The sequence below is a fragment of the Dromiciops gliroides genome, chromosome 4 (genome assembly GCF_019393635.1).
Source record: "Dromiciops gliroides isolate mDroGli1 chromosome 4, mDroGli1.pri, whole genome shotgun sequence".
Classification (NCBI taxonomy): Eukaryota; Metazoa; Chordata; class Mammalia; order Microbiotheria; family Microbiotheriidae; genus Dromiciops; species Dromiciops gliroides.
In genome coordinates, this window is record NC_057864.1 from 459,314,978 (window position 1) to 459,339,568 (window position 24,591).

Genomic DNA, 24,591 nt, shown 5'->3' on the forward strand with positions numbered 1-24,591 from the left:
ATCTGGGGATTCTAAGCTTGATGTTAAAAAATGCTTTGCTAACAATTTCATTATAATTGATTTCCTTTGTGATTCTCTGTGTTTAATGCATTTAAAAACATTCTTCTGAGAAGGGGTCCATAGGTTTCACCAATTTCTACAAGGGTCCAAAGGATAAAAAAAGAAAGAATTCCCTTTAAGAGCCACTCAACTTTTGCACTTTGTTTTTTTTTCCCCCCAGGGCAATGAGGGTTAAGTGACTTGCCCAGGGTCACACAGCTAGTAAGTGTCAAGTGTCTGAGGCCAGGTTTGAACTCAGGTCCTCCTGAATCCAGGGCCTGTGCTTTTATCCATTGTGCCACCTATCTGCCCCCTGTACTTTGTCCTGCTGTAGATATATCATGGCCCCTGTACCGGCCATCCCCAGACATCTGTAAGTTATCTCCAACATCACAGATGAAGAAACTGAGGCCCACGGAGATGACGTGGCTTGTTCAAGGTCACACAGGTCGTAAGGGTCAAAGACAGGATTTAGAACCAGATTCCTGATGCCAGAGACACTTTTCAGCCTGGATATGAGAACCTTGATCTAGAATAGGGTCCTTAGCCTGGTCTGTGAGCTTGTTTATTTTTTGAAATATTTCAATATAACTAGTTTCCTTTGTAATCCTGTACGTTTCATTTTTTGTATTTAAAAACATTCTTCTGAGGCAGCTAGGTGGCACATTGGATAGAACACCGGCCCTGGAGTCAGGAGTACCTGAGTTCAAATCTGGACTCAGATACTTAACACTTACTAGCTGTGTGACCCTGGGCAAGTCACTTAACCCCAATTGCCTCACTAAAAAAAAAAAATTTTAAAAACCCCATTCTTCTGAGAACAATAACTTCATAGGCTTCACCAATCTGCCAGAGGATCCATGACCCAAAATAAAGGTTAAGAACCCCTGGTCCAGGAGAACCTCAGGTATTATTTTCATTGATGAAGGGTTCTCTTGGAGGATGGCTCCAAAGACCAGGATTCCATGCCTGTGGTTCCTTTCAGCCACTGGTCATTTGTATTTCACAATCCTTTCCATTTCTCCCAGACTGAAGGAAAAGCTAGGTTCCAGTTTACAGAGACACCTCCCAGAACCAATGGCTTTTACCCAAAAGAATCTTTAATGGATTCTGTGCTCAAATAATATTTGTTACAACAAAAATATACAGAATGTACGCAATACAAAAATATTTAGAAACAAACATTGCAGCTTGGGCTATTTCTTAACTATCGACTCTCTCTAGCCCTTGGAGGAGAAGGGAATCATCTGTCGGGCACTTTTATTTAAGGCAGAAATGTTATCGATGCTCTAGTTACCATGGGAAGCAGCACTGACGATATCCAAAATAGAAGAAATCCATAGGCCCTAGGAGTCAACATTATTTGTAAATTAAAGTAGGAGCTGAGAGGAGACTACTGGGTTTGGTGAACGATGACTTCCGTTTTTCTCTAGTTAATAATAATTCCCATGGAAAGCCAGCTGCAGGTGTCCTCAGCAGCCAAGGAAGTGCCCTCAGCCCATGGTTGGTTGTCCAGTCCTTGCTGTCATTGTAGAAGAGCCTCATTAAGGAGCTTTCCCCAATTAAAATCCCAAATGATTAGTGGCATCATTTAAAACACATTTCTCCTTTGAAGTGCTGTGATTATTTTTCTATTTAACGTGGGAACATCACTGACATTTTTGCATTCTCCATCCTTTGGATTCAAATCTGACAAGACCCTCAAATCACCAGCCCCTCCCTGTCTTCCCCCAGGCCTTGTTCTAGTCTAGATGAAAGATTTAAACCACTTCAGTACTTCGCTACCCAATTTCCCCATCCCAGGACCTTGGGTTTCAGCATCAGACTAGCAGGAGTAACTACACTGGGAAAGGGAAGGAAGAGGGAAAAAATTGAAAAGACATGAGTTGTTGACTGTCCATCATAAGGAGGCTTTGAGAAATGGAGTGGCTGTTGGGGGTACCTTGGTGATATGAGGAAAAAGATGGAAGGTGGAGAGAGTAGGTACTGTAAGTTCTTAACCGATCCCTCTTCTGTAGGCAACTGACCCTAAAATTAGAGTGGCTGGTGTTCTGGTGACCCTGGGACACTTTGAAGGAAGAATACAATCAGTCTGCTTCTCTTTGAAGGGATCCCCAAGTCTGCCCAGTTCACGGAGCTCACCACGCTCAGTGGAGATTGAAGGAAGGAGGATTGGGCTTCTGCCCACATGTGTCTCAACATCCAAGGTCTCATGGGCAACTTGCAGGGTCGGTTCAGTAAAAGGGCAATTTGGTAGGAGTGAAGAAATCAATGTCATGTAAGGATACCTCTCCCCAGAGCCAACTGTGCCAATTGTGGGCACCAGAGAGGTTCAAGAGGGTGGAACTGAACACTTGAGGAAAGTGGGAAGCGTGAGCCACTATGGGGAAAGGGCAGCCAATACTTCCTCATTCCTGGGAGAGCAAAAGTTACAAATTGGGATGTGTGTGTGTGTGTGTGTGTGTGTGTGTGTGTGTGTGTGTGTTTTCCACACTCCAGTCCCCATTCCCCTTTATAGAATGGGCCCAGGGCTAAAGTTTGCAGCAAAGTAGATTGGCCTCAGAGGGCTTCTAAGCATCTCATCACCATCTCTTCACTAAGGCGGTCAAGTGGGCGGATTTCTCTCCTTCCATCTATAGCTCTAGGGTTGGAGACTTGCATGATTGACCAAACATAGTAGCCAGGAGAATCCCCTAATGCAGAGAGATTTCTTGCAGGGCCCAGCTGGTGACTGCTCCTGCTTCTTGACTTGAGAAAGGCCCTCCCCTAAGTGGGATGGAGGATGGAACCCATGAGAGATGTAGAACAGAGATGAGATCTCAGGAGCCCCTCTTTCTTTCTCCCATCATAAGCATCACTACCATTGAGCTACTCATCTCTCTTTTTTTTTTTTTTGGTAAGGCAATTGGGGTCAAATGACTTGCCCAGGGTCACACAGCTAGTAGGTGTCAAGTGTCTGAGGCCGGATTTGAACTCAGGACCTCCTGACTCCAGGGCCGGTGCTCTATCCACTGAGCTGCTTAGCTGCCCCTGAGCTACTCATCTCAACCCTCCTCCCCCATTATTTTAACCCTAGCACCTATTTCCCAAAGTGGGAGAGTATCAAGTAGGGCAAAAGCAAAGTACCCCTGGGAATGAGGTAGGGAATGTTTATTCATATACACATCCAAGGTCAATTAGGCCAGACAAAAGATCTGGAAGCCTAGTCTCTGGTTGCTGCAAAAAGGCAAGTAGGTAGCACTTGGTTGTGTCCTTGGCATGACCTAGGGGGTCCTTTGTTGTGGGGTTTGGAGCTGACTATACCTGCTCTGGTTGTTGGAACTCAAGAAGAGAAAGGCTGGTGGAGAATTCCACTTTGGTCCTGGAGAGAAGCTACCTGGGAAGGGGATGGGGATACCCCCAGGAAACAACTAAGAGTTTCCCTGGTGACCTAGTGGTATAGACTATAGATTTTCACTGACTTGAGCTCCTGGATGCTCACCTAAAACCCACTATCATGGGGATGTCTGCCTTTCCAGAGAGCCCAACTCAAAATTCCATAGAAAAGTAGCTTGCTACTCTATCAGCCTCCAGGGATTCTCTTTGGGCACATGACTGATCAAGAGCTCCTCCCTAGACCCAGCTGCCTGGCACTTGGAAAAAGCAAATAGCTTGGCCCCTCGGGGCTGGGCTATTCAACAACTGTCTCTTGGTTGTCTGGCCAACTCTGGCAAACGGAAGGGCGTTTCTAAGAACAGTCAAAACGAAATGGTACAATATGTCTTTGCTTCTGGTTTATGTCTGTCTCTGCCCAAGTAGATGGAGATTGATTCTTTTTGGAAGTGACTTCCCTCCCCTCTCTGCACCTCAGTTTCCTTCTCTATAAAATGACCGAGTTGAACTAAAAGATCTCCTTTCGAGGTCGAATACCCTATGATTTTACTATGAGATGCTGAGTCTCACTGCAACATTCAATAGATACCTCAGAGCTCCTTGTTTCCATCTAACCAATATCCCTTCCATTGTAGCCTCTTATCTCCCAGCTCCCTTTATTGGGGGTGGTCTTTGTTTCCTGACTCCTGAACTTTAAGGATGGAGGACTTTATCAGAGAGGATACTTGTTTTCCTGTGCCCTAGTTAGTCATCATTTGTGAGGAGATGCTGTGGCCAACCTGGTAACAGGCCCCTCAAAAATCATCTGGACTCATTATCAACTGGATCCATGTTTGAAGCTTCCCAGGTTTGGCAGGACTGCCCAGAGGTTGTGTTCCATAGAGGTGGCTGCCTGGCAGGATGGGGCACAGGAGGAAGGCTTTGCTTGTGTGACCTACATCGCCATGGAGATGAGACTCTCCAGCAGAGACCATCCAAGAGTGCCCCACACAGTCCCATGTTGAAATGGGGACTTGTGGAAGAGGCTCTGCTGGAGTGTCTCATCTCCATGGTGATGTGAGTTACATGAAACTGACCCCAAAGCCTTGGGTTTTCTTCTCTTAGTCTCTCATTTCCCTGGCAAAGTTCCCACTCAAAGGTACTCACGGTATGTCTCTCTTTTTTATGTAACTACACCCCCAGAGGTAAATAAAAATGGAACCTCAAAATCTGGACTCTCATCAAAGGAAATGCAAGGGAATCTACCCTCCCCTCTCCCATTTTCCCCTATTCATAGAAAACCCTAACATTTCAGAGTTAGAAGAGACTTCAGGGAGATCTTCAGAGAGGACCCACTCTAACATACCCAACAGCCTCTGCTTGAGGACCTTAAGGTGGGAATTCATCACCTCTGAGGTGGCTGTTCCACTTTTGTAATACTTTTTCTTTCTTTTTCTTTTTTTGCAGGGCAATGAAGGTTAAGTGACTTGCCCAGGGTCACACAGCTAGTAAGTGTCAAGTGTATAAGGCTGGATTTGAACTCGGGTCTACCTGAATCCAGGGATGTGCCACCTAGCTGCCCCTTGGCTGTTCCATTTTAGGACAATTCTAATAGTTAGGAAGTTTTCCCTGACCTCAATCATAAATTCCCTTCTTTGTAACTTCCCCCACTGCCCCTAGCTCTGCCTTCAGGAGTCAAATAAAATGTCCAGGACCTCTTTCAGAGGACAACCCTTCAAATACATGGAGAGAGCTATGATGACCTTCTCGTGTTTGATCCTCTCCAGGTTAAACATCCCCAATTCCTTCTATTTTGTTGTTTCATTTGTGTCCGACTCTTCATGAGCCTATTTGGGGTTTTCTTGGCAGAGATGCTAGAGTGGTTTTCCATTTACTTCTCCAGCTCATTTGTACAGATGAGGAAACTGAGGCAAACAGGGTTAAGTGACTTGCCCAGGGTCACACAGCTAGTAAGTATGTGAGGTTGCATTTGGGCTCAGGTCTTCCTGCCTCTAGGACTGGTTCTCTATGGCATAAAATCAAGACTTCACCCTTCTGGATGTTCTTCATCTTGGGTCCCTCCCTCTTCCCCTCTACTCTTCCCACAGTTCAAAGGATCCCAGTGCAGGTTGTGGAGTCATTGGTTTGCTCTGTTTCAGTTATCTGGGAGGATCACCAGAGAGGAGGGGGAGAAAGCAGTGGGAAGGTCCTTAGAGGAACACGGGAGCTTTTGTTGAGGATAAGCCCCAAAGCCATCACCAAATCTTTGCTTCCAATAGGCAACATCTCACACAAATCCTTGTGTTCATGGATGAAGTGTGGGGGGGCACAGGGTGATGGTGGAGGGCAAGTAGAAGACCCTACGAATAAAGTTTAGGTAAGAAGAGTCAGGACATCGGGACAAAATGTCAAATAGATGGAAACCAATCAGCAAAATTCAGGGATTGGGGGGGTGAGATTGTGTGTTGGGAGAGTTGGTGCCAAGCACCATCCAAGGTACCCCACATTTACTTCCCAGTCTGGGCTTCTCTCAGGATAGGAACCTACCACCAAGGAATGGTGTCGAAGGAGGGCTGGGCTGAGACTCCAACTCATCTGGGGTAGGCAGGTTCTGGTTTCCTCCCTCCCTTCTCCGGAATTGAGACTTTGGAGGAAAATAACGTGTACACCCTCTCATGGGGACACCCCACCCCTTGAATGGAGAATCCCCCCTTTGTCAATCATAGCTACAGGATTACAGAAGCATAGACTTAGAGCTAGAAGGGACCTTGGAAGCCATTGAGTCCAACCCCCTCATTTTACAGGAGAGGAAACTGAGACCCAAGGAAAGTAAATGACATAGGACATAGGCAGGATTAGAATCCAGATCTTCCCCACTGCAAGTCCAGTGCTCTATTAAATGGAGGAAGCCTGGAAGACCTCCCTGACTGATTGTTCATTCAACTCTGGTCCAAATGCTTTACAGTAGAAGTGTCCTTATCCCGCTGTCCCCTCCAGGTTTGAGCAGCACCAGGCACTGGGCCAGCTATATCACTTCAAGAGCTAGGCCTCTGCTCCTCTCTTAGCATCACACTTCGGTGGAGAGGGGGGCATTGCTCAGTTTTAGGTTAAGAGGTTAGGAGGTTGACTTGAATTAACCCGGAACAAGCCCAGGCCCAACCAGTAGCATCCAGAAATTCCCAACCCTAGGCCTGCTCTGGAAAGAACTGCTATTGCCTTCTTCTTTGCAGCCCATCCAATTCCATATACAAAAATAGAGCCACCAAGCGTCTCATCTCTTCCTTCCCTCTCTAAACCAAGCTAGCGATGAAAGATAAATGAAAATCAAAATGCTCAAGAGTCTGATCTCCATCAACATCCCCGCCTCCGCCCGAGGGGCTCTTCATGGAGGAGGGGGCAGCCGGAGGTCCAGTAAGCTGTAGGCAAAGACATTCCAGAAGACTGCAAACAACACGAAGACTAAATACATGGCCACGAAGATCCACCACAGGGACTGGTCCTGGAGCCTCTGCTCATAGTTCCTTAGGACCACCACGCCCAGGGTGATGCCCACTGCCACACCCCCCAGGTGGGCCACGAAGCTAGGGTGTGGGCACGGAGGGTACGCCGATGGGTGGAAGCGCAGCCAGACAGCCCTGCCAAACTCCATGCTCACTGCAAGGGGTGGGAAAAACAGAGAAGGGGCCAGGTGGGTAATGGGACAGGGCAAGATCATGAAGGGATCTCAAAGGTTATCATGTCTGGACTCCCCCTCCCCGCATTTTACAAGTCTGAAAACCAAAGCTGAGAAAAGAGAAATGACTTGACCAAGGTCACACAGGTGATGGTGGAGCCAGTCCTCATAGAACCACAGAATTAAAGTTGCAAGGGATCCTGGGGGCCCCATTCTGCAGATAAAGAAACCAAGGCAAAGACAGGTTAAGTGACTTGCCCAGGGTCACACAACCGGTCTTAGGTGGATTCCTTTGTCTCCAAATCTAGCCCAGTTCCCACTGGTTAGGAGGACTGGACTGTAGGCCTCATACTTCTGAGGTTATGCTATGAGCCACCATGATGAGTCTCTTTTCCTACCTAGTTCTCAGTTTTCCCATCTCTAAAATGGACATTTATCTTTTAATTTGTAACCTATATTTCTGATACTTTTGACTTAGAAGAAATCCCTTTAATGGGCACGACAATGGTGATGATGGCTTATTTATTTAATCTATGTCTCCCCTACCTTCCACTCCCACAACTGCACAGAGACCCAGGTAGGTTCAGAGAGGTCAAGTACAGCAGCAGCAATACTCCCTTCCTAGTGTTTCCTGAACCAGATTAAAATGTAATTGGGAAATCTTTAGCAAAATAATAAAAATATAATAAAACATAGATAACATTAAATTTGAAAACTAAGCCAATATAGAGCCCATGGGGATCCTTATGTGCAAATTAGGAGCTGCTGTTCCTATTCGTGTTTGAGCCCAGTGCTCTCAGGGATTTCTCTATTTGTCACTTCTCCAGCCCCTTATCCTGCAACTCTAGATGTCACCTCTAGATGGCAAAACAACAACAATCAATTGCAGCTGTGCTCTGTGCCCTAAACTGCCCATTTCCCAGGGCATGCTGATGCACAAAGAGCTCTGAAGGGACAACGTTTTTACCCCCAAACAGCACTGGCTCTTTTACGAGTCTCGGGACTGGGCACTTTTTTTTTTTAAAGGAAAAAATCAGGGCTCACACAGATCTTTTCCTTTCCACCTCTCAAGGGAAAAAGAGAAAAGGTATCAGTGCACATAAACTCATTTTATCATCATCATTATTATTTTTAATCTGGTATCTCTAGGGAAACAGGCTTTTATCTGGCTATAGATGCTAAAATAAGTCCGTAGCTCAGTCCCGAGCTAGGATTCTAAGCCTACCTATCTCTTATTAAGAACTCTTCCAAGGGCAAAAGACCTTAGAAGTCATCTCCTCCCACCTTCCTCATTATATACACATAGGGAAACTGAGGCCAAAAGAAAGCTAAAAACACTGCCCAAAGTTGTATTGTTCTTAGGATGCAGGATTACAAGTTAAGGGCTTAGGGACACTGAAAAGCTTAAGTGACTTGTCCAGGATCAGGGGGCAAGTCATTATGTGTCAGAGGTGATACTTGAACCTAGGACTTTCTGAGCCTTTCTGATGAAATCACAGGTTTGACCTTCAGGGATTCAGTACTGTGTATACAGTAGGTACTTAATAATGTTTCTTAAATTAATTTCAGTGCAGGGCTAGGCAGCTATTCCAAGTGTGCTCCTAAGGTAGACTAGAAGTATAAGCATAGGGGTGGCTAGGTGGCGCAGTGGATAAAGCATGGCCTTGGATTCAGGAGGACCTGAGTTCAAATCCAGCCTCAGACACTTGACACTTACTAGCTGTGTGACCTTGGGCAAGTCACTTAACCCTCATTGCCTCACCCCCCCCAAATTAAATAAATAAAATAGAAGTATAAGCATAGTGCAGGGGGTAAAAGCAGAGCCTCCCTGCTGACCTTCGTTATCCAGACTTCCTTTTCACCCAAGCAGAACGAGGGTATCCCATTCACTGTCAGTGCCTACCCAATCCAGTCTGGGCTGCTACAGTCATGTCCCTTTCCCTGCTTCCCTATGTAGGAGGCAGTGAGGAATCCTGGGAAATTCCCTTGATTTAGAATTAGAAGAGACCTGGGTTTGAATCTCATCTCTGAGGATTACTAAATGTGTGACCCTGGGCAAGTCACTTCACATCTTGATTTCCCTATCTGTAAAATGAGAATTAAAATTTGGAGTCCTTTACCTAACAGTATTGCTGTAAGGCTCAAATGGAAAGCATTTTGCAAACTTTAAGGGGCTAGGCAAATGAACACTTACTACAGATCAAGGCCACAGCCATCCTCAGCAGCTTGAACTGACACTCCATTCCTGACCAGTTCTGGAGAAAAAAGAAAGAAACAAAAATCAATTCCATTCCAAGGGCCTCACTTTAAGAATTGAGCTGCATTTTATAGTGGAAAAGAACTGGATACTAAGGTGGTGCTCATCAATCAACTGGGGAGAGACTGAACAAGTTATGGCATAGGAATGTGATGGAATACTCTCGTGCTATAAGAAATGATAAAGGAAGTGAAGTGAATAGAACCAAGAGAACAATTGTACACAGAGACAGCAACATGGTTTGATGAGGAACTATGAATGACAACTATTCTCAACAATACAATGATCCAAGACAATCCCAAAGTACTATTTTTTTTTTTGGTGAGGCAATTAGGGTTAAGTGACTTGCCCAGGGTCACACAGCTAGTATGTGTCAAGTGTCTGAGGTCAGATTTGAACTCAGGTCCTTCTGACTCCAGGGCTGGTACTCTATCCATTGCACCACCTAGCTATGCCCAACTATTGATGAAACATACTATCTACCTCCAAAGTAAGCACTGATATTGATGGAACACAGGCTGAAGCATGCTATTTTTCACTTTCTTTCATCTTTTTTCTTTTATTCAAGTTTTCTTATACAAAATTACTAATATGGTAATGTTGTACATAATTGTACATGTCTAACCTATATCTGATTGCTTATCACCTCCAAGAGGGGGGAGGGGAGGAAGGGAAGGAGGAATAAAAATTGGAACCCAAAACTATAAATAAAAATGTTTATTACTTTTAAAAAAAGGAATGATAAAGGAGATGGATTCAGAGAAACCTGAGAAGATTTGTATGAACTAGTGCAGAGTGAAAGGAACAGAACCAGGAGAACAATTTATATGATTAAAATATTATTTTAAAATTCATGATTTTGTAAGATTTCGAGAACTCTGATCAACCATAATTCCAGGGGACCAGTGATGAAATATGCTGTCCACCTTCTTACAGAGAGGCAGTGGACTTATCAAGATACTATTAGGAGACACCCTGTTTTCCAGAGCTAAAGCCCAGCAAGCAAGTTGTGCCCTGAGCTTGGCTTAACAATCCCCCCTGTACGCAGAACCACCAAGTGAACTAAACCAGGTGCTCCTCTTCTACTTCTGGCCATGCTTACCCTGGTTCTGTGCTCAATGACCCTAATGACTTGGAGACTGTTTACTTAAGACCCAAGAGGGGCGGCTAGGTGGCGAAGTGGATAAAACACCAGCCCTGGATTCAGGAGGACCTGAGTTCAAATCCGGCCTCAGACACTTGACACTTATTAGTTGTGTGACCCTGGGCAAGTCACTTAACCCCCATTGCCCCGTTAAAAACAAAAAAAAAACAAAACCAAAAACCAAACAAACAAAAAAAACCTTAAGACCCAAGAATGCCTGTGTTGTGGTTTTCATGCTTAAAAACCCTACCCCTGCCATAAGTGAATGAGCCCCACTTCTTAGAAAGGATTTCACTTGTAAGCTGTTTCCCTCATTTTGAAATTAAACTTGTTTGATTCTTGACTCAACCATCTCTAGCCTGCTCTTTCTAGCTCCAACCATCCACAAGTTAGAGGCCAGTTCAATCCATTTGACAGAATCAAGATGCAGGAAAAGACAGAAATTTTTGGACATGGTCACTGAGGGAATTTGTTTTGATTGACTATGAGTATTTGTCACAAGGGGTTTTTTGTTTGTTTGTTTGGTTGGTTGGTTGGTTTTGCAGGGCAATAAGGGTTAAGTGACTTGCCCAGGGCCACACAGCTAGTAAGTGTCAATCGTCTGAGGTCGGATTTGAACTAAGGTCCTCCTGAATCCAGGGCCAGTGCTTTATCCACTGCGCCACCTAGCTGCCCCAAGAGTTTTTCTTTTCTTTTCTTTTTTTTTTAAAAAGAGGAGTGGGAGAGAGATAAAGTGAATTTTTGTTCACAGAAAACAATTAATCAAAAAGCATTAAGCTATATAGGTTAATCTGATTATATATTTAAACAGAAAAGCAAGCTGTATATAATAGAGACCTGCAGTTTCATGTATAATCCTCTCCTGTTCTATCATGCATACCCAAATGCCCACATTATTTGAGGTTTGTTAAGAATAAAAATAAAATTTTTAAAAGAACTGAGCTATAAAAACCAGTCCCTGCAAAATAGATAAATGCTTTCCACCCAAGAGGGTAGAAAGCAGTGTTATTTACTTTCAAAGCTAATTCTCCATTAGCTTGTAAGCTCCTAGAGAGTGGGGATTATTTCATTCTTTGTCTTTCTATCACCAGCACCTAGTACAGTGAATGGTGCTTAATAAATGCCTGTTGATCAATTTCACACGAGGATTCATGGCAAGAGTTCTTTAAATGGGAACTGCTACCTCACCCCGACACCCTCCTTCCCCAAGTGCATTTAAGGATTCTCTTTACAGAACCTCAAATTGCTTGGAAGCTTTTCAGTGGCACATCAGTGGTACAAAGCAAGGAGGAATTTGTGTTTGCTGCTTGTCCCAAATGCAGTTCAGTGGTAATTTTCAAGTTCCCTTTTGGGGGAGTATGAGTTAAATCCAGAGGCACTTCCCACAAGGAGCCCAGTTCAGTGACAGGGGGTATCTGTGCCAGGGAACATACAATGAATTCTACTGTGTAAAAGGTTTTGCTCTCTAGTGAACAGCCTGTGGAGGGCAAATTGGTAAAAAGAGAACTCTTTAGGCATCTCCCTGCATCTCCCCTCTCCCATTATTTCTCACTGACCAGAAAACTGATCTTTACAATACGTGAGATGTAAGACACACATATTCTCTTCAGAACACAAAATCTAATCCCCAAATAGGGATGCAATCACTTCTAAGAAGCAGATGGCTGGGGAGCGTCACTGGCTGGTTTGTGTCCCAAAGGAAAACCTCATGAGAGATCAGCAACAACAATAAAAAAAGAATAAGGTTTTTCCCACTGGCATTGACCAACACAATTCTATTTCTGTTGATTTTCTAAGGCTGCATTTTCTGGTCTACCTTGGGATGGATATGTAAAAAAAACCCAACCAAACAAACAAAAAAAATCATCCACTAACTTAAAGGCAGAAGGGAATCAGAAGGTTTATCTAGTCCAACTACTGGCCAAAATCCCTTCTGAGGTTTCCCCAACAGGTGGGCATCAAGACTCTGTGGAAACACTCAGTGACAGGGATGTCACTCCTTCACAATTGCAGCCTATTAGATCATTGGGAAGTTACATTTGTTACTAAGCCCTTCCCTCATATAAATAAGCTTCTCTGTTATTATGTATAATCAAGGTATCTCAGAGTTAGGAGGGACCTCAGACAATATCTAGCCAAACCCTTGACTGAAAAAGAATCCTCTCTACAATGGACTAAACAAATGGTCATTCAATCTTTGCTCAAAGACCTCTGATGAGGGGGAACTCATTACCTCCCAAGCCAACCTATTCCACTTTTGGATCGCTTTAATGGTTAGGAAGCCTTTCCTAACATCAAGCCTAGAATTGCCTCTCTGAAATTTCCACCCTATGCTTCTGGTACTGTCTCGTAGGGCCAAGCTGAACAAGGTTAATACTTCTGTATAACAACCCTTCAAATATTCAAAGACAACTACTGAATTCCATTCGATCCAAAGATTTAGGATAAGCATAGGCCGTGCCAGACTAACCTCATTTCCCCTTCTTAGGGAAAATGGTGGGTAGATCAAGGAAATGTTTTTAGCAAGGCATTTGACAAAATCTCTCATGGGATCCTTGTGAATAAGATGGAGAAGAGTTATCTTGATGCTGGTTCAGCTAGATGGATTCAGGACTGGATAAATAACTGGATCTAAAGAGAAGTCAGCCATTAATGGGTTGATATGAACTTGGAGGAAGGTCTCTAGTGTGGTGCCGTGGGGATCCTCATGGTCCTGTGCTATTTGATATTTTAATCAATGACTTAGATAAAGCATAGATGACATGCTTGAAAGATTTGTATGTGACACAAAACTGGGAGGCATAGTGGGCTAACATGGTAGATGAGTCTGGCAAGATCCAAAAAGATTTCAACAAGTGAAAATGTTGAACTGACTTCCATCGTGAAGTTCATTAAGAAGATCATGAAGTCCTCTACTTGAGTTAAAGTACGGGATAGGAAGACATAGCTAGACAACAAACAATTCATGTGAAAAAGATTTGGGAGTCTTAGTGGATTCAATGCGAGTCTACAATACAACATGGCAGTCAACAAACTACAAGGTTATGTTAGGAGAAGCATAGCATCCAGAAGAAGGGAGATAGATGATGGTATCTTGGTACGCAGTCCTACTCAAACCACATTGGGAGGGAACGTTGTGGGCATCATATTTTTAGGAATAACATTGATAAAATATAGTTCATCCATAAGAGAACAACCAAGATGGGGAGGGTGTTGGAAACCATGCCACATGAGGACTGTTTGAAGGAACTTAGGTTGATTGACAATGAGAAGACTCAAAGACATGATACTTGTCTTCCAGTATGTGACAGGTTGCCCTGTGGAAAAAGGATTGCACTTATTCTGACTGGTACCAGCAGACAGTTCTAGGAGGAAGCAGGAGAAGTTGCAGAGAGGCAGAATTCAGCTTGATAAAAGGAAGCTTCCTAAGAATTCTAGCTGTCCCCAAGTGGAATGGGTTACCTCTAGAGCCAGTGAATTCCCCTCTACTGGTGCTCTGCAAGTGGAGACTGTGACAGACATGGTGCAGAAAGGATGCCTGTCCCAGTTGGAAGAGTGGATAGAGTGCTGTACTCTGTACTTACTCAGCGTCAAACCTTGGCCCAAGACACTGTCTGTGCTGTTTCACCCTGGGCAAGTCACTTGCCCTTTATTGATCTCAGTTTCTTCATCTGTAAAAATAGGTAATAATAATAGCATCTATCTCCCAGGGTCAAATGTGATCATTTGAGAAAGTGCTTTGTGAACCTTAAAGCATTGTATATATGCTATTTATTATTATTATTTTTTTTAGTGAGGCAATTGGGGTTAAGTGACTTGCCCAGGGTCACACAGCTAGTAAGTGTTAAGTGTCTGAGGCCGGATTTGAACTCAGGTACTTCTGACTCCAGGGCCGGTGCTCTATCCACTGCGCCACCTAGCTGCCCCTATGCTATTTATTATTATTAAGACATAGATTAATCTCTCATATATGACCTTGAAGATCCATTCCAACTTTCAGATTCTACAAGTCTACTAAGTGTCTCTCTTGTGCCAGAACCTGGGCTAGGTACAAGGATGAAAAATGACATAGTCCCCAGCCTCAAGAAACTTACAATCTAATAGGGGGGCTATAACATGTGCTTAAACAGGGCAGCTAGGTGGCACAGTGGATAAAGCACTGGGAGTAGATTCAGGAGGACATGAATTCAAATTTGACCTCAGACATGTGACACTTAGTAGCTGTGTGACCCTAGGCAAGTCACTTAACTCTCATTACTCTGCCAAAAAAATGTGCTTAACAAACAGGATGGTTGTTGTTATTCATTTGTTTCAGTTGAGTCTGACTCTCCGTGACCCCATTTGGGGTTTTCTTGGTAAAGATACTGGAGTGGTTTGCTATTTTATTCTCCAGTTCATTTAACAGATGAGAAAATTGAGGCAAACAGGGTTAAGTGACTTGTCCAGAGTCACACAGCTAGTGTCTGAGGCTAGATTTGAGTTCAGATCTTCCTGACTCCGGGCCCAGTGCTCTATCCACTATGCTACCAGTTGCCCATGATGTGGGATAGAATGAGATAAATGTAAAGGAGAGATTCGGAGACAATGGTAAAAAATATTTGAGGAGAGAGGACACTTCAACTGTGGGAATCATGGAAGAAGTGGCACTGGAATTGGAATTAAAGGATTTTGATTGGCAAGGATAAGGAGGAAGGGCAGTTTTCATCCTGGAGAAGTGACTGTGGGAGCATCAGGAGGCAATGCAGTGATGGCACAGAACCACGTGAAGGAACAGCTAGGAGCCAAGCTGAATGTGAGAAGGGGAGCAGAGTGAAATATGGCTAGGAAAGTAGAGTGGGGCCAGAAGCCTTCTGAGAGATGCACCTATCAGCCAGGCAAGCCAAGAATTCATCAGATACTCTGCTTTAGAAGACCCCCATTTCTGCTATACTCTGTCCTTTTCCAGCTGTTCTCCAACAACTTTTCCCCTCAGGTTCTTGCATCCCCATATACAGGTGTAAGATATGTGTGCCCCATGGAAGGTGTGTATCCACATGGGTTATCTAAAAGTATAGCCATGGCTAATGGGTGGCATGGAGAGGTAGGATCTGAGTCTTGACGAGCCTCTGTGGAGAGGAGCTAAGGGTGTAATCTGCAAGCTATTTGGAGGGAAGAGGCAGGCAGGCATGCCCCAGAAGTGTTCCCCAGGTTCTTGTTTCCAGTCTTCAAAAAGAATCCCTGGCTAGAATTACAGCTATTTGCCCTCCCTCAAGTATCTCTTTGGTCTAGGGGTATGAGCCTGGCTTCAAAAGGAAATGGCTTCTCTGGTGTCTCTTTATGGGGAGTGTAGGCCTTAGCTACACTCACCACAGTGGCTCCTTCCCACCAGATGCTGGTGACACAAAAGTCTATCACAAATAGAGAATAATACTAAGTAGACAGGGAAGCTAGGTGGTATAGTGGATAAAGCACCAGCCCTGGATTCAGAAGGACCTGAGTTCAAATCTGGTCTCAGACACTTGACACTAGCTGTGTGACCCTGGGCAAGCCACTTAACCCTCATTGCCCTGCCTCCCAAAATAATAAGTAGACCCTTTTAGCCAAGAAAATAGTAAACAGAAACACAAAAGTTATGCAGAATAGACTATACCAAAGAATAGATGAGAGTAAAGGATCTTTTTTAGCTGGGAGAGGGATGGAATTTCCATTCAAAGCTCTTAAGAGAGGAACATCTTGCAGTCTCTAGCGGGGTAGGCTGGAAATCAGGGATATGTCTACGAGCCTACTTCCCCTACACGTCGGCTGCTTCTCTCTAAACCTGTGTCTCTGCCCATGGGTCTCCAGAACCACATGTATACATCTCCCAAGAAGCTTTGGCACCAATTCCATCTCTGACACATGTATGAGATATGTCACTTCAGCATTCTCCCTGCCATATAGGAGTGACATCTCACTTCATGGTGGTAGAAGTTCACAAAATACTCCAAATCTGGAAGTCTGGGTTACACACATACACATACACACCACACACTCACACATGTGTATGCACGCACACATATTCACCACACATACATGTGTACATGTGCACATATGTTTATATACATGGACAAAACATGTATCCATAGACATACTAGATGATCCTTGGGGTGTCTTTTGGTCCTATTTTTAGAATCAGAAGAGCTCTCAGAAGTCATCAGTCCAAAGCCCTCCTTTTTATAGGTGAGGAGGGTGAGACTCAGATACATGACATGACACTCCCACGGTGAGTTAAAGGTAGCGCCAGGGCCAGAGCCAGGTCTCCCAGCTCTCAGTCCCTCACCTTCTCCAAAGTACATTCACAGTCCATGAGCAAACACAACTCATCATCTTGGCCTTTTTCTTTTTTGGCTCCGGTTTCTCTCTCCTCCCACCCCCATTCCAACCCCAAAGCAAATATTTTATAGGCCATCAGCTAATCCCAATAGCAGTCAGGGGGTGAAAGTATAATGTCACCCTTTTTCTTCCAGCTGTCTCATTTTCTAGTACCATTATTCCCGCCAATAAAATTAGCACAGCGAAACAACACGAGAGGGGGAAAAAATCACACTCACACTCTGAACGGCTGCCTCTATAAATGTTCAAAAGCCTCGGGGCCCTTGAGGAATTAAAAAAAAAAAAAAACACCCTTTGAAACCTTTTAATTCAATTCTCTCCCAGGTTCCAGTGGAGCGAGAAAGTAACTACCAGCATGTCAACCTTGCTTCTACAACATCCTTGACAGATGGTCGTGTGAACCTCTGCTTCAATACTTCCATGGATGTGGAGTTTACTACACTGTGAGTCAGCCCATCTTACTACTGGACAATTGCGCTGCAAGTGATTCACAAATCATGGACACAGGCAACTCTGTCACCTCCCCATCAAGATCTCAGCTACGTAGACCCGTGTGGGAAATTTATATTCCAAGGCAGGTTGGCATTCTGATTCTAAATGGTTTCCTGTTACACATACAAGTGTGTCTCACCTTGAGAAAATCTAGAGTGAAGTCTATTAACAGACCAACGAAGGTGATATTATTTGTATTATAAAAAGACTTTTTATATTGGGGGCGGAAAAAAGAGTCAGAACTTTGCTGCTTACTAGGTGGCGCCATAGTGCTCTGGAGTCAGGAAGACTCATCTTCCTGAGGTCAAATCTGGCCTCAGACACTTAACTAGCTGTGTGACCCTGGGCAAGTCACTTTACCCTGCTTGTCTCAGTTTTCTTTCTTTTCTTTCTTTTTTTTTTTCAGGGCAATGAGGGTTAAGTGACTTGCCTAGGGTCACACAGCTAGTTAAGTGTCAAGTGTCTAAGGCTGGATTTGAACTCAGGTCCTCCTGAATCCAAGGCCAGTGCTTTATCCACTGCACCACCTAGCTGCCCCCCACCCCCGCCTCAGTTTTCTCATCTGTCAAATGAGATAGAGAAAGAAATGGCAAACCACTCCAGTATCTTTGCCAAGAAAACCCAAAATGAGGTCACAAAGAGATGGATATGACTGAAAAATGACTGAACAAATGACAACCTGTGTGACATTGGGGGATCCACTGAACTTTTCTGGGCCTCAGTTTCCTCCCCTGTAAAATGAGAGGGTTGTGCTAGATGGCCTCTGAGGTTCCCTTCAACTCTAAAATTTATGAATCACTTCTTATTTCTTTTAGGCCATGAGCTATATAGTGTTTTGTGATTTATTTATTTATTTTTTGGGTGAGGCATTTGGGGTTCATTGACTTGCCCAGGGTCACACAGCTAGTAAATGTTAAGTGTCTGGGGCTGGATTTGAACTCAGGTCCTCCTGAATCCAGGGCCAGTGCTCCATCCACTGTGCCACCCAGCTGTCCCCTTGTGATTTAATTTTAACACGCAGGTTCACAGAATTCTAGATTCATAGTTGGACAAGACCATTAGGACTTATTTAGTCTATCCTCCTCATTCAAGAGATAAGGGAACTGAAGCCCAGAGGAATTAAATGACTTGTTCTAGGTTACACAGGTAGCAAGTGGCACAGGTGGGATTTGAACTCAGGTTCTCTGATTCTGAATCTAGCATTTCTTCCAATTTACAAAGATTCAGACAACATATCATTTTTTAGGAACATATCTATTATGTCAAATGTCATCTAACTGTGGATATGTGTAGATGTGCATATACATATGTATAAATATATATAATATAAATGGCTAAGAACTGAACTTAAATTAATATTCAATAGAAAATAATAATTTGTTGTTCGTTTTTCACTTGTATCCAACTCTTCATGATCCCATTTGGGGTTTTCTTGGCAAAGATACTGGAATGCTTTGCCATTTCCTTCTCCAGCTCATTTTTACAGATGAGGAAACTGAGGCAAACAGGGTTAAATGACTAGCCCAGGGTTACACAGCTAGTAAGTGTCCGAGGCCTGATTTGAACTCAGGAAGGCCCAGCATTCAATCCACTATGGGGACACCTAGCTGCCCAAAGAGTAATTAGGACACCAATTATTCATGTTTCTGTTTTCCTTTGATTTTTTTTTGAAGTTAATTCTTATTTTAAATAAAGAACCCAGTTACTTATTGGCCCTTGGGAAATGAAATTATTTCTGAGTCTGGTTTCCTGGCATGGATTTCCAAGTCTTCTAAAATTTAAATCTATGTACCATTAGCTGTGTGACTTTAGGAAAATAATTCAACATCTCTGGGCCTCTATCTTTTAATCTGAAAAGTGAGGGGACTGGAACGGATGGTCCCTAAGGTCTTATAATGCTCCAATGTTGCGTCTTCCACAATAAATAAACACCTTCATTTCAAGACACAGCTTCTTACTTAAACAATTAGCCTTGGGAATAGAAATGTAAACACATGTATTATGTTTCTCTAAGAGTGATTGGTAAATTTTCTAATTGTTCTTTCCCGAGTGCCTACCAGTTTGTAAAGATTACACATTAAAAAAAATACCCACAGAGGATGAACTGAAAACAAATTTTCAGCTGTTTGGGTTGAAAATGACTCAATGTCTAGCTCCCCGGCTCAACACAGAACTAACGTGGGCATAGCAAACCCGGCTGCCAGCGAGGGGGAAAACCAGCTAGCTGGGTCGGGAAAGGAGTTGTTTTGTCCCAGCAGGACGCGGACAAGTCTGAGAAGGCCAGCCCCTTCCCCCCCTCCCCCCGTGTCTCGCCCCGGGGAGGAGCAGAATAAGCCTTTAGGGAAATGGGTTTGGCTTCGGATGGGTGCCCCTGCCAGACCTCACTGGGTGGAGCGCTTCGGCTCATTAGCCCAGGAAGACCAGAAGGCAGAGTGACTCCTCCTCCCTCCCCCCTCTTCCCCCCCCCCTTCTCCTCTACCCAGGGGATGCTCTCGGGAGCCGAGAAGACTCTGCAGGCTCCGCCGCCTCCCCGATGTCTCTCCATGAATCACTGTTTCCCAATGGGGGATGGGTGTCGGGATGGGAAGAGAGGAGAGGGGAGGGATGGCTTCCTTTTGCTTGTTTGTTTTTCATTTTCCATGTGTCCTTTGATTCTGGGAGCTTTCATTCCTACACGCATGCTCATGTGCTTCCCCCCCCCCCCCACGTGGGCATCTCTTTTGATTACTGAAAGGAATGTGTGTGGTTTGGGGAGGAAGGTAGGGGCTGGGGGAGGAGGAGGCAGAGGAAACTGGAGGGGAATTTAGATGGAGAAAAAAAAGAGAGAACACCCAGATGAGGGACCCGTTTGAAATGCCCCACATTGGAAGCCGCATTGTATCATGAAGGTTTTCCGGGATTGCCCTGTGTTTGTTCCATAGAGTTTGGAGCTAAGCAGACACCCAGAGGCCTTAAATCCAGCGAAGGAACAAGTACTGTCTGGCTCCGCCCCCTCAGCTCTTTTTCGGGGTGGGGGGAGCAGCCGTGGGGTGGGGGAGGTCATTGGACACAAGGGACTTGGTTAGATATTAAATGAGCCAGAATTTGGAGGGGTGGGAGGCTGGGGAAAGTAAGATGAGAAAAATAAGGGCAAGAAACCTGGAGAAATTGTTGAGGAGGACCCCAGAGCTCCCAGGCTTAGTGGGTGACAAGGGGTAATAAGTAAGTCTGATCAATGGTATTGACAGACACATGGAGAGACAGAAAGAAAGGCAAAGAGACAAAGACAGAAATAATAAAGATGGAGAGGAGAGGAGAGAATAGGAAAGAAGAGGAGAGGAGAGGGGAGGGGAGGGGAGAAGAGAGGAGGGGAGAAGAGGGAAGAGAATGAGAGAGAGAGAGAGAGCACATGTATATGTGTGTGTGTGAGATTGCAAGTAGGGGAAGGGCCAACTTTGAAAGTCAACCTGGGGGAAGCTAGGTGGTGCAGTGGATAGAGCACAGGCCCTGCATTCAGGAGGACCTGAGTTCAAATCCTGCCTCAGACACTTAACACTTACTAGCTGTGTGACCCTGGGCAAGTCACTTAACCCCAATTGCCCAGCCAAAAAAAAAAAAAGTCAACCTCGTTTCCAGTCCTATCTCTGACCTATGCAAGCATGGTGACTCAGGACAAGTCCCCCACCCTCTCAGGCTCCCAGATGATCAAGGTACAATCCTGATGCCTGTTGACCTCAGTAGCAAAATCCTTCTCCTGGGTTGCCCCCAGCACCAGGGGCAGCAGAGATTGCCCAAGTGTGGTGGTGGTGGGGTCTCCCAGGCCTTTTTAGTGGGTCCATCAGGTCAGAACTGTTTTTATAATATTCTAAGATGTTTTAATGTCTCATATGATAAATGAGAAATATAACTTTCTTAATGAAAAGTTTTTGGCAGGGTGGGGGAATTCCTCAATAGTTTTTGAGAGTATAAAAGGGTCCTGAGATCAAAAAGTTTGGGTACTTCTGATGTGAAGGCTAAAGAACCAACTTCCAAGTCAGGGAGACCTGGGTTTAAGTGTCCCCTCTGAGCCATCCTAGTTGGGTAACCCTAGGCCAGTCACTTCTGGGCACCTTTCTAAAATTGTAAATTGCAGAACTAATTCTGCCCTGCACTGGTAGGGGAAGCTCCCGGTATCAGTGACATTGCAGATCTAGTCTCTATTTTCTATCCACTAATGAATAAACAGAGGAGGAGATTGGAAAGCCTATGCAAAAATCTGTGTTGGGAAAAATGCAGTGTACACATGGAAATGGTGCTGGATTTGGAGTCAATGGATATGGGTTCAAATTTCCCCCCTGTTATTTACTAGCTACGTGACGTTGAAGAGTTCATTTAACCTCACTGAGCCTCAGTTTTCTCATCCATAAAGTGGGGGTTAGGGAATTCTGCCTAGATCATCTTGAAGGTCTCTTCAGATTGTAAATCCATGACCCCAGCAATTTGGTGAGAGGAGAGCAGAGGAGAAGAGAGGAGAGGGAAGGGGAGGAAGAGACAGAGACAGAGAATCATGGACTTTGTCACAGGCTAGGTTCCTCTAGAGGCTTGGTGTTGTGTCGACTGGAATGTGCATAGAGGTAAGTGAGGACAATAGTCCTGGTGCCCACACAGGAATAACAGATGATGGAAATGTTCATTTTCTCTGTGTGTTCATCAAGTCAAAATGGTTTTAAGAAGAAATATTTTAAAGGGGAAAAAAAGGGATAATATGTTCAATTGTACTTGAGAGCCCTGGGGAAGGTAGGCAGGCAGGGAGTAGGTTGGGGTAGGAGGGTGCTCACCATTACAATGTTGGCCAGGTGGGCAGAGACGAGTGCATAGACCCCTCCGGAGGAGCCTACCACCGGTGCAGTCATGTCGGCCACAGACACTGCCAAAGAACCTGTTGTAGGAAAGACATTGGAGATTCTTAAGAGCATTGCACTCATTAACCATTCCATGCCTCACCAGCACTGGGGTTCCACTGTTGCTGGCGTACCTGTTCTAGGGGATAAGATTCCAGTGACTTTGAGCTCAACCTTCTGAGCAAGCTCAGTGGGGAAAAAAGCCTTAGGCCTTCACCTGTATTTGCATCGACCTCCTAAATTATTCACTGGATCCATACACATTTTCCACCTCATGGTATTCTCTCCTGCTTCATAGAATCACAGAATTTCACAGTTGAAAAGGACCTCAGAGGTCCTTTCCCCCAAAATGAACCTATATTAAACAGTCCTAGCAAGTAGTCATCCCATAGAGCCACTGCTTAAAGTCCTCAATAGGGAGGAAACCTGATTTAATTGTCCATAAATTCTTACTGACAGCAAACCTAAATTTGTCCCTTTGCATCTTCTGCCCACTGTTGCTTGTTCTTTCCTCTGAGGCCAAAAAGGACATGTGCACACACACACACACATGCACACACGCATGCACACACGCACACACGACAGCCTTTCAAAAATACTTTAAGAGAGTGATCTAGTGTCCCTATATCCCTTCAGGCTTCTCCAGGATAAACATTCCCAGTTCATCTAGGAAGCAACTTGGCAGTTGGTGTTAAAGAGTCTAGAGCCCTGGACCCAAAGTCAGGAAGAACCGAGTTCACATACAGCCTCAGACACTTACTAGCTTGTGGGATCCTGGGCAAGTCACTTAACCTCAGTCTGCTTCAGTTTCCTTGACTGTAAAATTGGGGAAATAATAGCACCTGCCTCCCAGGACTGTTGTGATGATTAAATGAGATAATATTTGTAAAGCACTTAGCACAGTGCCTGACACATAGTAAGCACTTAATAAATACCTGCTTCCTTCCTTCCACTTCCTCCAACTGATATTCATGTGGTGTGGGTTCATGTTTATTGAACTGAACTGAATTGACTATCCTCTCTGGTCTCCTCTGGATACTGTCCAGCTTTTAAATAGCTTCCTTTGACTGTGCAGCCCTGAACCAAACAGTCTTCCAGATATAGCCTAACCAGGTACAGTGAGATGATCACCTCCTTATTCCTAGACACCATGCTCCTCTTATCACAGTTCTCTCTCTCTCTCTCTCTCTCTCTCTAGCTTCCTTTAGCTTCCTTTGTCCTTCTACCCTTGCCTGCACTAAGCTAGATAGAGCACCTGGCTCGGAGTCAGGGGGACCTGAGTTCAAATCTAGTTTCAGATACTTACTAGCTGTGTGACCCTGGGCAAGTCACTTAACCATGTTTGTCTCAGTTTCCTCATCTAGAGAAGGAAATGGCAAACCACTCCAGCATCTTTGCCAAGAAAATTCCATCGACAGTAATGTCATGTTGTGGTCCATGGGGTCACGAAGAGTCAGACACGACTGAACTATGACAATGTCCCTTCTAACTCAAAGACTAGGATTCTGTGTGTGACTAGAAGACAGGGTTGGAGCCAGCTGCCTGAGACCTCAACCAACAAGCTTATGTTAGCCCTCACTAGGTCTCAGTGGAGGCAGCTGTGGCATTGTAAATAGAGCCGGCCCCAGAGCCAGGAAGAGCTGGGTTCAAGTCTGCATTTGACACACACTGGCTTCCTGAGCCTGGGCAAGTCAATGTCCTAGGTAATTCCCTAAGACTCTAGGTTTCAGAGAAGGGGCCAAATCTGCACTGGTAGAGAGAGTTCCCTCATCCAGGAGTTCTTTATGCCAGTGAAATCATAGGTCAGCTTCATATCCCTATCCCTATGTGCCAGGAACCATGCTAAGCACTGAGGACACACACAGAAACAAGGAAACAAGACCCCCTTCTTGAATGAGAGTGTCCCCCTGCCGTAGCTCAGGCAAACTTCTCAGAAACTTCAAGTCCCATGGGGACTTAAGCCTGTGCCTGAGGAATCTGAGACAAAGGGAAGGAGATTGAGTGTAAATGTTGGGTAATAGCAATAATAACAAGTCAGATTTTTATGGCATTTTCAGGCTTGCAAAACACTTTCCTCATCACATGCCCATAGGGTAAGGAAGTAGTGCAAATTCCCATTCTACAGATGAAAAAAACTGAGGTTTAGTTACTTTCCTGTTATTACACAGCTAAGGAGGACTCCAGGATTCTGGCCACTCCACAACTCTGTCTCTCCTAATGACTCAGTTTACTCATCTTTTGGGAGGCAGTGTGGTGTAATGGACAGTCAGAAAGACCTGGGTTCAAGTCCTGTGTTAGATACTAGCTGTGTGATTATAGGCAAACCTCTGAGCCTCAATTTCCTTTTCTGTAAAATGAGAGGATTTGACAAGATAGCCTCTGAGGTCCCTCTCAACTTTAAAAATCTATGACCTTGGGGCTAGGT

At 44.6% G+C, this 24,591-nt stretch overlaps 1 protein-coding gene across 2 annotated transcripts in view; it reads right to left on the minus strand.

Annotated features, from left to right (window-relative positions):
- Positions 1-1,134: 1,134 nt before the first annotated feature.
- RHBDL3 (rhomboid like 3) overlaps positions 1,135-24,591 on the minus strand; it is a 73,371-nt gene continuing 49,914 nt past the window's right edge. For both annotated transcript variants that reach the window (XM_043963241.1, XM_043963240.1), the window contains 3 exons: positions 22,104-22,204; positions 9,258-9,318; positions 1,135-7,044 (listed from right to left, as the gene is read on the minus strand). In XM_043963241.1, the coding sequence (XP_043819176.1) occupies positions 6,773-7,044; positions 9,258-9,318; positions 22,104-22,204 (434 nt within the window). In that variant the 3' untranslated portion in view covers positions 1,135-6,772. The remainder of the gene's footprint in view (positions 7,045-9,257; positions 9,319-22,103; positions 22,205-24,591) is intronic.